At 41.4% G+C, this 13,631-nt stretch overlaps 1 protein-coding gene across 1 annotated transcript; it reads right to left on the reverse strand.

Moving 5' to 3' along the window:
- LOC109230005 lies at nucleotides 219-1,819 on the reverse strand. Its single transcript, XM_019395542.1, has 4 exons — nucleotides 1,382-1,819; nucleotides 1,147-1,228; nucleotides 495-1,027; nucleotides 219-449 (listed from the first exon to the last, which is right to left on the reverse strand). The coding sequence occupies exons 1-4, from the start codon at nucleotides 1,817-1,819 to the stop codon at nucleotides 219-221; spliced, it is 1,284 nt and encodes a 427-aa protein (XP_019251087.1).

Consider the following 13,631-nt stretch of genomic DNA (forward strand, 5'->3'; position numbering starts at 1 on the left):
GAAGCTGAAAATACTATATTATTTTACTGCATTTGGACTACAATTTATAAGAGAAATACTAACTTAAAAGACCTAAAAATCAGCACAAAATATTCTGAAATAGCTAACTCCTAGAGACTAGTTCACTCCTAAAGACTAGTTCAAAATTATTTCAAATTCAAACTAAATTACTGCAGTAAATAGCTGAAACAGTAAAATAATTTTACTGAGAGCAGCTTCTAAAGCATATTTCTAACACTCCTCCTTGCTTTTGAAGCTGCAAATTCTGAATTTTTCCCTTGTAAACCTTTTACTGGAAGCGACTTTGTACGTAAATCTGCCAACTGATCTTTGGACTTGCAGTGAATCGAGTTCACTTTTGTATTTTGCTGCATCTCATGATTGTTAATGAAATAAGTTGGCTCGTTTTTCAGCTTCATTTGCATCTTGCCTTGAGACTTGTCAATTTTCTTCCAGAATTACATTTTCTGAAATATTGACAACTTCTTCCTTACCTTATTTTCACATATGTCCTCAGTTGGAGAATTATCTACACTTAGTAGATTCTTTTGGCTCCATTCTTCATCTTCGGTTGGATCAAATGAGAAATTTTTACCTCTCATTTTAACCCTTAAAATCTCAAGTCCAGTTGCATCATAAATGAAACAATATTTGTCTTCAAAGGATACTTTAAATCCTTTTTCCATTAGTTGTCCAACACTTAATAAATTTTGATCAATATCAGGAACATAAAGAACATCTGAAATTTTTTTAGTACCTGAATTTGTTGGGATTGCAACAGTTCCTTTTCCTTTAGCAAGAATATAATCACCATTTCCAATTCTGACTTTCTTATTTCCTATAGACGTGAACTCTTTGAAAAGATTTCTGTCATATGTCATGTGGTTTTTACAACCACTGTCAATCAACCAAAAATCAGATTTTTTGGTTGAAAGAATAGTTGCCACAAACAAGTGATCTTCTTCTTCTTCATTGGCGACTTGGGCATCTGCTTCATGCTTTTGATATTTGCCTTTGCAAATTACAGCTTCATGACCAAGTTGGTTGCAAATTTTGCACTATGCATCTGGCCTCTTCCAACATTTGAATGGTGGATGACCTTTTTTGCCACAGTGCTGACAAGGCGGGTAATTTTTTTTAAATTACCCTTGCTTTGAGTTTTGTGGTTGGCTGCCAGGGCTTCTTCAACCATACCATCTTGCCTCATAAGCCTCCTTTGCTCTTGTGCCTGCAATGTATTTAACAATTCTGCCAAGGTAATCTTGGATAGATCCTTTGTATTTTCCAAGGTAGTTATGGATACTTCATATTTTTCAGGCACCGTAACAAGAATTTTTTCAACAATTCTTGAATTTTTAAATTTAGTACCAAGCAATCTTACCTTGTTAACAATGCCAAGCAACCGATCTGAGTATTCTTTGACAGTCTCAGATTCCTTCATTTTTTGCAACTCGAATTCCCTTATTAAATTCAACACCTTCATGCCTCGTATTCTTTCATCTCTTGTATATTCTCCCTTCAGATAATCCCAGATTTCTTTTGCTGATTTGAGAGCCATAACTCTCGTGAAAATTGTTGCAGACACACCAGCAAACAAAGTTGCTTTCGCCTTTGATTTCCTGGTTTTCTTTTCCTTGTGACTCTTGATCTGGGCCACCGTGGGATTGTTAGGCAGCGGATGAACATCATAATCCTCTTCCACGGCCTCCCAAAGATCTAAAGACTCCAAGTAAGTCTCCATTCTCACTGCCCACAGTTGGTAATTTTCACCATCAAAGACCGGAGGAGCCAATTGAGAAAAACTCATTTCAGTCTCCATCTCACTCAAGAAAAGATTTTACTTAGGTCCCTTAAGAAGATAGCTCTGATACCAATTGTTGGTTCTTGATAAAAGAAATTAAGGGAAATAACTGGGAAGATGACAAGATAATAGAAAAAATATACTGGAATAGATGTAAAAGGAACTGAAGCTGAAAATACTATATTATTTTACTGCATTTGGACTACAATTTATAAGAGAAATACTAACTTAAAAGACCAAAAAATCAGCACAAAATATGCTGAAAATAGCTAACTCCTAGAGACTAGTTCACTCCTAAAGACTAGTTCAAAATTATTTCAAATTCAAACTAAATTACTGCAGTTAATAGCTGAAACAGTAAAATAATTTTACTGAGAGCAGCTTCTAAAGCATATTTCTAACAATTTGAATGCTTCAAGTAATAATAATGGTTCATGTTATTCTCAACGCCAAGAGAAGTACAATCAAATGTTGAATGCTCACAATCAAAGTCAAGAGAACTACAGAGAAATGATTAATGTTAACACTCAAATAATGAATGCTTTTAAGGCGTATATGATAATGAAAGAAGGGAAGATACCTGAAGAATTTGCAGGGATATTTGTTTCTCCTCCTCGTTCAACGGTAAGAATAGTTCATAACTTTCTTATTTAATTTTGAAAGTATGATTGATCAGACCAAGAATTAATCTAAATTGGGATACCTGAAGAATGCTTTCTTGCTTCTTAGATTCACAAACTTCGCAAGTCAATTTAATCTTTTCCATTTACATATCAGAATAAAAGAAGTTTATAGTTCCGCAAAGCCAACGTCCTTTATTTCTTTATTTCATTCATTCATTTGTTTAGATAATCATATTCCCTCTAGTTGTTCTGCTTTTCTTGACATCCACTCTCTCGAGGCTTGTGAATCTTGCGCTTTTACTGTCAACTGGAAAGATATTTCAGTAGCCAAATTCCTTGGAATTGATCGCTGAAAGTATGAGCCGAAGACAATTGGCTATTTGAGTTGCAGGCTATCTGAAGTTGTTTTCTTTATGAAACAAAAGTATGGAAGCATAAAATTTAAGAATAATCACTTTTTTCAACGTCCAGTTAGAGTTTACTTACACTTTTGTGCTATGTGATGTTTGACATACCTTACAACATTCGATGTGTCCTAACTTTGTGCCATAAATATTCTCTTGACTAATAGATAGCTTTAGATAAGTTACTGATACTTGACTGAAGCTAAGTGATTAGTATTAGTTAGGATAATGTTGAGGTACTTTTTGTTAATTATATTTTATTTTGATTGTTTTGTTGCCAAGTGATGCGGCTAGTGGATCCGTTTCACCAATGGATATAAGAAGATCACCCGCTGGAAGTAATCCTAATGGCAACCATTGAAGTTGTTTGCAAATGTATTAGATAATTAAGTATCGTACTCGATTGAATGGTCATAGTAGTTCTTTTGTCCATAATGGTTGGAGTGGATGTTCTGCTTAAAGTTAGTTTTAAGATGTAACGACCCGGCCGGTCGTTTTGAGAGTTAGAGCCCCGATCGCCTATTAACTACTTCCCCCGTATCTATTTCTGCTATTGTGACTTGCCGAGAGGTTTCATTTTGGTTTTTGAAAGTGTTTGGGACACTTAGTCCCTAAACGGAGGCTTAAGTTTTAGAATTTGGACCGTGGTCAGAACTCTGTGAAAATGACTCCGGAATGGAGTTCCCGTCTATCCCATTAGCTCCATTGGGTGATTTTGGGATTATGGGCGTGTCCTGATTGTGTTTTGGAGGTCCGTAGCCCATTTAGGCTTGAAATGGCGAAAGTCAAATTTTTGGAGTTTTGGGCCGATAGTAGGAATTTTGATATTCGGGGTTGGAATTCGATTTTGGGAAGTTGGAGTAGGTCCGTAGTGTTGATATGACTTGTGTGAAAAATTTGAGGTTATTCGGACGTGGTTTGATTGGCTTCGGCATCGGTTGTGGAAATTTGAAGTTTCAAGTTCATTAAGTTTGGATTGGAGGGTGATTTGTGTTTTTGGCGTTGTTTGATCTGATTTGAGGGCTCGACTAAGTTCGTATAGTGTTTTAGGATTGGTTGGTATGTTTAGTTGAGGCTCCGGGGGTCTTGGGTGAGTTTCGGGTGTTTGACGGATCAAATATTGAAGTTGTGTTGTTGCTGAAGTGATCAGATTTCTGGAGTTTTCGCACCTGCGGTGGGGAGACCGCAGGTGCAGGATCGCATGTGCGGAGGGAGAAGCCTAGAAGCGAAAAAATGGAGGAGTGCAACGGGTTGCAGGTGCGAGGTGCGTTCCGCATATGCGATGCCCGCAGATGCGGTGGAGAGACCGCAGAAGCGGTGAAGAACCGTAGAAGCGAACAACTTTCCGCAGGTGCGGCCCCCATTTCCGCAGAGCGGACCCAGCTTTCATAAGTGACTTTCGCACCTGCGATGTTTTCCTGCAGGTGCAGTTGATGTCTCGCAGAAGCGACATAGCTGGGCAGAAAAGAGAGAAAATCGAGGGTTTGTATTCATTCCTCAATTTTGGACTTGAGAGCTCGGATTTTGGCAATTCTTTGAAGGATTTTCAGAGGAAGTTATTGGGTAACGATTACTAACTCGTTTTTGGTTGTTTTCCATTAATCCATTGTTGATTTCACGTTTTAATTAGGGATTTGAGTTGGAAAATTGGGGAAAAATTTGGAAAAAGTTCTTAGGCCGAATTTTGGGATTTTGATCGAGATTTTAGTATCGAATTTGAGTACATTTGGTATGGTTAGACTCGTGAGTGAATGGGTGTTCATATTTTGTGACTTTTACCCGATTCCAAGACGTGAGCCCGGCGAGGCTTTTTGGGCGATTTTTCAATTTCTTGCTTTAGCTTTGATTTCATTAGGTAGATTAGTTCCTTGTAGTTATAATTATGTTATGTAATTGATTTTGGCTAGATTTGGGACAATCGGGGTCGGATACTAGTGGAAAGAGCATTGTTACGGAATGATTGAGCTTGGTTCGAGGTAAATGGCTTGCCTAACCTTGTGTGAGGGAACTCCCCTTAGGATTTGGTACTGTTTGATATATGAGCGACGTGTACGTGAGGTGACAAGTGCATACACGGGCTATTTGTTGAAAAACTCCGTTTCCATTAAGTAAAATATCTGTTTTCCTTTAACTGAGCAACACTAGCATATGTAACTATCCTGTTTAGTTTAGGACAGCATGTCCACGTGTCTTAATTGCTTATCTGAACTCTGTGCAGCATGCTTAGTGAATTTCCTGCTTCTTCTTTGACTTGTATTTAGTCTAAATTGTAGGATTTCTGTGTTGTAGTTGAAATTCTATTGTTTAGCTGCATATGTACTTTGGGACTACGGAACGGTATTCCAGGTGATCCCCATGTACTGTATACTTACTTTGGGACTACGGAACGGTATTCCGGGAGATCCCCCAGCACTGTATATTTACTTTGGGACTACGGAACGGTATTTTGGAAGATCCCCCTGCATATTTACGTTTGCGACTAGGGGATGGTATCCTGGGAGATTCCCTGTTGTTATCACTGTGTTCCGAGCTGTTGTCTTTCATTGATTCTAGTCCTATTAGATTTTCGTATTTATTTTACTGTGATATTCGTTCTGTCTTATTTTTATTATATTTATACCAGTAGGACCCTGACCTGATCTCGTTACTACTCGGCCGAGATTAGGCTTGGAACTTACTGGGTACCGTTGTGGTGTACTCATGGCCTTTCTTGCACATATTTTTCGTGTGCAGATCAAGGTTCATCTTACTAGCCTCATCACTAGTTGCAGTCGCGGCTGCTTATTGTAGACTTCAAGGTACATCTGCCCGCGCCCGCAGATCCTCGGAGTCCCCCTCTATCCCCCTATGTTCATTTTTCCTTCTTTCTGTAGAAATGATGTATAGAACAATTAAGACTTCTTAGTATTTTGTGACTTACGGTATTCCAGGTTTTGGGAATTGTTTGGTACATTTCAGAGGTGATAATTGCATATGCCGAGTGGCATTCAGTTGCATATCAGATATTTGTCACTGTTAATAGTTAATGTTCATGCTTTTATTTTATTTTCGCAAAGTGTTAGGCTTATCTAGTCGTAGAGACTGGGTGCCGTCACGACAACTCACGGAGGGAGAAATTGGGTCGTGACATAAGACTAATTATAATATTGATGTTTTGTGTTTAATGGTTTGAGTAGTTATGTTTAAAGCAAATATTTGAAACTAATGATAATTTACTTTAATGTATTTTATGATTTATTAATATATTGATGTAACTTGAATCCAGTAAGCAATTTATATAATTTATTGATGCTTCATTATATTAATATAATTGAAATAAGACCAGTTATGGAGTACCATTGCGGAAAAAAATAAAATTCAATGGATAGCAGAGGTTATAACTGCCGCTATTTAACCTTTAATAATAATGTGTTATAAATTTGTGGGGTTAAATAAAAAAATTGCAGGGGTTTAGACTTCCGCTATTTTTTAATAAGTTCTTTAACAGTTAAAACTATCAAATTGCGGAGGTTATACCGCCGTTAAATACCCGCACCTATATGATAACGACAGTCTGTCAAAAAACCCCCGCAAATTGATTGCGGCAAACATTATTGCAGGATTTTGGAAACCACCGTAAAAGTATATTGTGGAGATTTCTTACCACCGCAATATGTAAATAAAACCTCCGCAAATTTAGCATTTTTTTTAGTGTAATTAGTTATGCTGGAATTACAATATCCAGGTATTATTTGTTATCGACTGTTATATGTTGTATTAATCCTGGGATTATCAATTTATTGGTTTATCTTGATATTATTATTTCACCCTCTAGTAGGTATAAGTTATCGTGATAATATTGGGATAACTTATCCCGTAATTAGCGACCAATCATAAGTAATCAATCATAAGTCAGAAAAGAGAGATAATTATTAACCTGAATAAGAAGCAAAGGGCAATTAAGAACTCCAGCAGAGTCAGGAACATCATAAAGAAGTTCTTCTAAGCATGGAAATGGAGGATGAAGTTCATCTCCAAATTCTTCAAGTGTAACATCAGCGTCCGCTTCGACAAACATAATCCCTTCGCCGGTACAATCCACCATCAGTTTCCGGCCATTTCCTTCCCGGAGCCGGCCAGCAAATGGATAGTAAAACACAAGTGTTTCAGCTATAGCCTTTTTAATAACATTAACAGGATCTTTCCCTCCCATAGAAAAATTCTTACAGTAAAATTGAATAACGGGAATTTGGAATCGCATACCTTCTTGATCATCAATATCCGAAAGAAACTTAGTTTCACGTGGAGTTGGTTTTTCTGGAGCTATTAGCTCTGGCTTTAGTCTCCTTACTGTGAACACTAATTCTGATGATTGCTTTGAATCCATTGAAGATGATATATAATCAAGAATGTGAGTTTAATATTAGTGATTAATTGGGATATGAAGAAGAAATATTTGTAGATGAATTCAAACTACTGAAACATTAAAGCTATATATAGAGGTGGTAACAGTGGTATGTACCTGTAATGATGACAAAATAGTATTTTTATTGGTTGTCAAAATATATACAAAGTAAACATTACCAAAAGAGTAATGAAATTCATCATATAACATAGATACATAAAAAATAAAAAATAAAAACTACCTACCTATATAGTTCCGGTGAAGGTGTGTCAATTGATACCCTTTGCTATAAGGTGGCTCTGCCTAGGGGTGTCAATGAATATTTAAAAATTGATTAAATCGACCAAACCATACCGTACCGAACCGATTTCTAGGTTTTCTAAATAAAACCGCAGCTTTCTACATATATCTATAACCGTACCGATAATTAGGGTAGGTTGTTTGCTTTACAAAAATAAATCAAAAAATTACCGGACCGTACCAAATAAATTTACATGTGAAAATATATCTATACATTAAGTTTAAAAATAATAAAATATTATTTTTTCCTTGGGCGTTGGAATTATGAAAACAGTTACAAGCCACAAGTAATTAAACTCAAAATCCTAATTCCCAAACCTATTATGCTACTTCTATTGAAACTAAATTATTTCCATCATATTCACTAGTAAGATACAAGGTATATTAGCGATTATGAGTAGCAAACTACAATATGTCGAATATGTTTCCTTTCATATGATTTAGATTTATCTTTTTAAAAATTAATCTTCTATAGACTTTATTTTTGAGTCCCAACTTGGTTAATATATTTCCACTCATGTGATATATATATATATATATATATATATATATATATATAGACACACACACACACACTTAATTTATTTTACGTTGTTGTAGAAATAGTTAATGGATCTTTCTGGTCATCTTAGATGTTTTCTTAATTTATCACTCTTTAAACAATAAAAATATTTAGAGAGTTTGGCTAAGTTCTATACAAGTACGTGTTTTATTGCATTCTACTTCTAATAGTGACTTTTGTATGAAATTTAAAAAATACCAATATTTAACCGAACCGTACCGATACCGAAGAGTAACCGACATGATTGGGACGGTTTCTGTGATGACCCAAAGGGTCATCATTTATTTTAGAATCCGATTCCGTATTCAAAGGCCTTAAAAACCTCCATTTATCTCTCCTCGATTTGCGTGCGCAGTCCGGGCGCATACCAGGAAAGCTTTTATATGAAAAACTTAAGAAAAAAATAATTTTTGGCTTAAAAAGATAATTTTGTTGACTTTGGTCAACGTTTTGGGTAAACGGACCTAGATCCGTGTTCCGACGGTCCCAGAGAGTCCGTAGTAAAATATGGGACCCGGGCGTATGCCCGGAATCGAATTTTGAGGTCCCTAGCCCGTGAAATAAATTTTTGAAGAAAATTGATAAGACTAAAAATGCAATGATTTAAATGATTTGATCTTATTGGTATCGGGCCCGTATTTTAGTTCCGGAGCCTGGTACAGGTCCGTTATAATATTTAAACCTTATTTGTGAAATTTAGTGAAAAACGAAAGTGATTTGACGTGATTCGGAACTTTGGTTGAGAAAATAGAAAGTTTGAAACTATCTTGAAAATTCCATGTGTTTTGGCATTGAATTCATAGTTCTAGATGTTATTTTGGCGACTTGATCTCATGAGCAGGTTTGTATGATGTTTTAAGACTTGTGTGCATGTTTGGTTTGGAGCCCCGAGGGCTCGAGTGAGTTTTGGATAGGCTACGGAGTGATTTGGACTTAAGGAATTTTTCTGGTATGTTGCAGGTCTGCAGACTTCACATTTGCGAAGTCTGGTTCGCAAATGCGAGCACCGCATTTGCGAAGATATTTTGCATTTGCGATCAGAGGGCTGGGAAGGGAACCTTCGCATTTGCGAAGCTCAGCGTCGCATTTGCGATGAGAACAGGGGCCACATTTGTGAACACTTGTTCGCATTTGCGATGCCAGCATGCCAGGACAAACTTCGCATTTGCGAAGTAGTGTCTGCATTTGCGCGTCTGCATTTGCGAACCTGTGATCGCAACTGCAATAACTGCGACTATTCAAAATAATTTTTGGACGGGATTTTTCATTCATTCTCCCATTTTTCAAAACCTAAACTTCAAGAGGCGATTTTTCAAAGACCATTTTGTTTGCTCAAAAGTTATCATATACCTTATGAGTGTAAACAATATAAATAAATCACGGGAAAATCATAGCAAACCGTAATAATCTATTAGACCAAATGAAAGATGCGCAAATAAGTACTCAGCGTTAGGAAGAGAGACATTAAAAGCTTTTATTGATAGTATTGCTGTGGTCTGTCTCTCCCATGAAGAGGTTCAGAGCCTTACAATGATGTTCCACTTTCCCATAATATGTGTATCGTTATATCTTTCTCTCTCTCTCTCTCTTGAATAGTAAAGGAGAAGAAGCCCCCTCTTCTAGGGCTTCCTCTCTTGGTATTTATAGCTGTGAGCTTTGTGAGCTAGCAATAAGTGGCCGTGACCACGTTGGGGTTTCGCCTTCATGATGACGGACGGGCCGTGGCCTTGTTGATCGAATCAGATAAGGGTTGGATACCGTTAATTCTGAGTGGTCGTACCACTAATCAATCATGAATTAGCTTAAGACGGGATTACCTTTGTTAATTATCGTGGGGTCGAATTCTGACCCATACAGTTAGTCCCTCCGCTTATTGAGATCGTGCCTTGGCCGAGCTCGATGAGTGGATTTCATCGACTGTAGTTTGAGAAACTCGGATAGGGAGGTCGACTGGATTCTCTTTGGCGATGGCCCTTAGCCTTGTAGAGTGTCAGTGTTTTGTTATTGTGTTATCAAGTCGCCGTTCGATCGAGGTTGGACTCTCCTCCTTGGCGAAGGCACTTGACCCTTTAACTTAATTCGAGTGAGGTCGAGCTTTGTTGTGCTCTGATCCTTACGTTTGTTTGGGAGCATACCCGTCGACCATGGCGGACGGGTCGTATGTTGTGCGGCCGAGGGGGGGCACGCTTGATACGTGTTTGGCGACGCCCAAAATTTTGAGGGCACGCGGAACATCTCCTCAGCGTTCATAGGTCGTTACAACCATTTCGAGGGCGAGACGCCGGTTGGCGACTGAAAAGCTGCTTCATGGAGCTTGTCATAATGACGCACGTTTCTGTAGAATCGAACCGGTGTGCGGTTGGTCATGTAGTTAATGGTGGCTATTGGGGTTCATGAAAGCCACTTGTGTTGCCTATAAATAAGGGCTGAGGCATTTACTTCTCATGTTTTCATTGTTTGTCTGAGAGAGATTCTGAAGAAGTTTTTCTTCCTACTAATTCACCTTCATCTTGGTTCTTCGATCATTATAACTTCCGTCTTGTCCATCAAACTTTGTTTCTGTTTCGTTATTGAATCAACAATGGCAGGCAGTTCTTCCCAAAACGTTCTTCCGACAGATCTTCCGATTAACTCTCCGGTGACTGAAGGGCCATCTCCGGCAATGGGCGGTGCAGAACTGGTGGAGACCGATGAAGCTCCATCGATTGACGAGATAGTATCTCTGCCCGGAGGTCCGATGACTGATTTCACCGCCGGTGGTGGGGAGGATCAGGTGGATGAAGCCCCGTTAATGGGGGAGATTGGGATGGCCCAACTACGGGGACAGGGGGTCATCCCCAGCTATGCTAACGTCGTTCTCGCTAGAAGCGAGGAGAGGGTCCACACCGACCGCAGGGGATACTGCGTCTTTTACGCCTATCCCTTCAAGTTGGGGTTTAAGCTCCCGCTCCCAATACTAGTGGTTGATTTCTGTCGTTATTACGGGGTAAGCCCGGGTCAGCTTGCTCCTTCTCTTTACAAATTATTAGCAATGCTTATCAAATATGCAGAACTGGCCGGTAGGGAGGTCACGCTGCAGCATGTGCTTAGCCTCTACGCTCCCCAGAGAGTTTGTGGTACCATGATTCGAGCGTGCCCTCGCGGGACGAGGGGCCTGACTGTGAAGCTGGATGATGAGGTCGACCCTCGCCCTTTCGAGCACTTCTTCTACATCAGGACTGAACATTTAGTGGCGTGCTCTACTGGATTCCCAGAGGCTTGGAATCATGCACGTAAGTTCCTTAATCGTTGAATTCCCTTTTTTTGCCCCTCCTTACGTCTTGTGCTCATAAACGTTAACTCGTATCAATTTTGTAGCCGAAAAGCTGCCGCCGGCTCCGTTGGCTGGGATTCGTGAGTGGGTTGAGGTCGTGCTCCCCCATACGGTGGGGATACGCACATGGGCGTCTTTCTGGGAGAGGCATGGCCGTAGGCCTGTGGCAGGTAAAAAATTGACTTCTTCTGTTCCGCTTTGTTTCAACTTTATTCATCAACTTTGTTTTTCTGTGATCAGGGAGGGCACGTCGCGTCAGGGCCCCTCAGTTGGCCTTCCGTCGGCCGGGTGCAATCGCTCGACTTACTGCGGCGCCGGTGTCGCGCTCAATACCGAGGGCGGCATCAGTTGAATCTTCAGCGGTTCCTTCTCCAGCACGGGCCGCACTTCGGGACGAGGGGCCATCGGGGGTTGTGCGCCCTAGAGCGGAATCGCCATCAGATGGGGAAGAGGAGAGGCCATTGATAAGGTGTAGGGTCGTGTTCACGCCGGCTCCTCCTATGGTAATTAATTTGGACTCTCCTCCGACGGATGCGAAGAGGAGTGCGGTTGCGGCGTTTGATCCTGAGGGTGGACACGCAATGGGGGTTGCCCCGGTTGGCTTATGCCATGATGATGTCATCGCTTCGGTGACTCAATTGGTGGTTCTAGTCGCTGAGACGGGAGGTAGTTCCTCAGTGGCTGCTAATGTTGGTGAGGCAAGCGCTCCTTCGGTGGCTACGGCGGGGGGTTCTACCTCGCTGGTGGCGGAAGGAGGAAGGGATGCTGTAGGAGATGAGTACGAGTCCGAATCCGACTTGGACCCCGACGACGTCCGTATGTTCTAGGAAGGCTTCACCAATTCAGCGGTGCGCGCAGAGGGGCGATCTCGCTTCATCGAGGTTCCCACGGAGTTGAACTTATTGCTCCAAGGGGAAAGCTTGGTGCCGCAGTTCGAGCTGCTATGCTCGGAGGCCGAGAATGCATCGTTGAGGGGCGTTACGGATGTCGAACTGATGAATGAAGTGGCCGTGATGGGCTTGAGGGTATGCACTATAACGTCGGTTCGCTTCTTCTGTGCCTTAGTTTGTTCTTTTATCTTAATCGTTGTCTTTGCTTTGCAGTCATATTTGTTGGAGGTGGAGAGCATCCGTCGAGCCAACGTCTGCTCGGGGATATTTTTGCGGGCACTGGAGAAGTACCGCCGCTACCGAGATCGGTGCCGAGAGATGCGCGTTCACTTGAGGAATGATCCCCGTAGTCGGACCTTGGTCGAGGAACTGGCGAGGCGGGAGCTTCAGATGCAGCAAGCACTTGGCAGAGCGAGTGCTCTCGAGGAGCAGCTCCGGCGGAAGGATGGGGAGCTCGAGGCGGGGAGGACGGCTGCAGCTGAGTGTGAGCGCCAGGGCCAGGCTAAGGCGGCGGAGGCCGCTGCGGCATGGAGCGGGAAAGTGACTGCATTGGAGGGTGAAGTCGTGGTATTGAAGCTTCAGGTGAGGGATGCCTCGTCGAGGGCTGGGGCGTTGACGGAAGCTATCCGTGTGCACGAGTCCCAACGGGCGTTGGAGAAGGCTACTGCGGCCTTTAAAGAAGCGAGTCTCGAGGAGCGGATCGGTGTCTTTGAGCAGGACGCCCAAGTCATGGCGGACCGGATCACAGCCTTAGAAGAAGAGAATCAGCGCCTACGGGACCAAGCCGCTTCTTCCAGCCAGGCTCGCGAACTTTGGGTCTTTGCCGAGGCCCAACGTGATGTATATAAGAGTTTGTGGGAGGCCGGCATCGTGACCGAAGCTGCTTTCGAGGGAGCGCGTCAAAAGGCTCGTGAAGCCCGTAACGACTGTGGTTTTGACGCGGCGACGCCAGAGGCTGACGCTGGTGCAGATGGTGGCGCGGATGGTGCCGAGTAAAAAGATGTTATGCATTTTTTCTTGTCTTGTTCGCCGTTTGGCGTTTAGGTGTTTCTTGTTTTTTTTCTTTCCTTGTATTGATCGGCCTTGGCCGGGTGTAAGCGGGGATGACCCGCAATTAATTTCGTGGATAAATGAGATCTCCTTTCCGTTATTTGCCTTGTATCTGTTTTGTACCTCCTCTTTTTCCCCTTTAGATTTTTCTTTGCATGCGCTCGAAGGGGTGATTTGCCTTCGAGTTCGACTCTGGTAGGCATTTTAGTTTTTAATTGTTGACGACTCTTCTTCTTCGACTCGGAGTGAGCGAGTCGGAGCCGTTGCTTGGCGATAGTGGCACTTAGCCTTAGTCCCGGTTCGG

This window comes from Nicotiana attenuata, chromosome 7 (genome assembly GCF_001879085.1).
Source record: "Nicotiana attenuata strain UT chromosome 7, NIATTr2, whole genome shotgun sequence".
NCBI lineage: Eukaryota > Viridiplantae > Streptophyta > Magnoliopsida > Solanales > Solanaceae > Nicotiana > Nicotiana attenuata.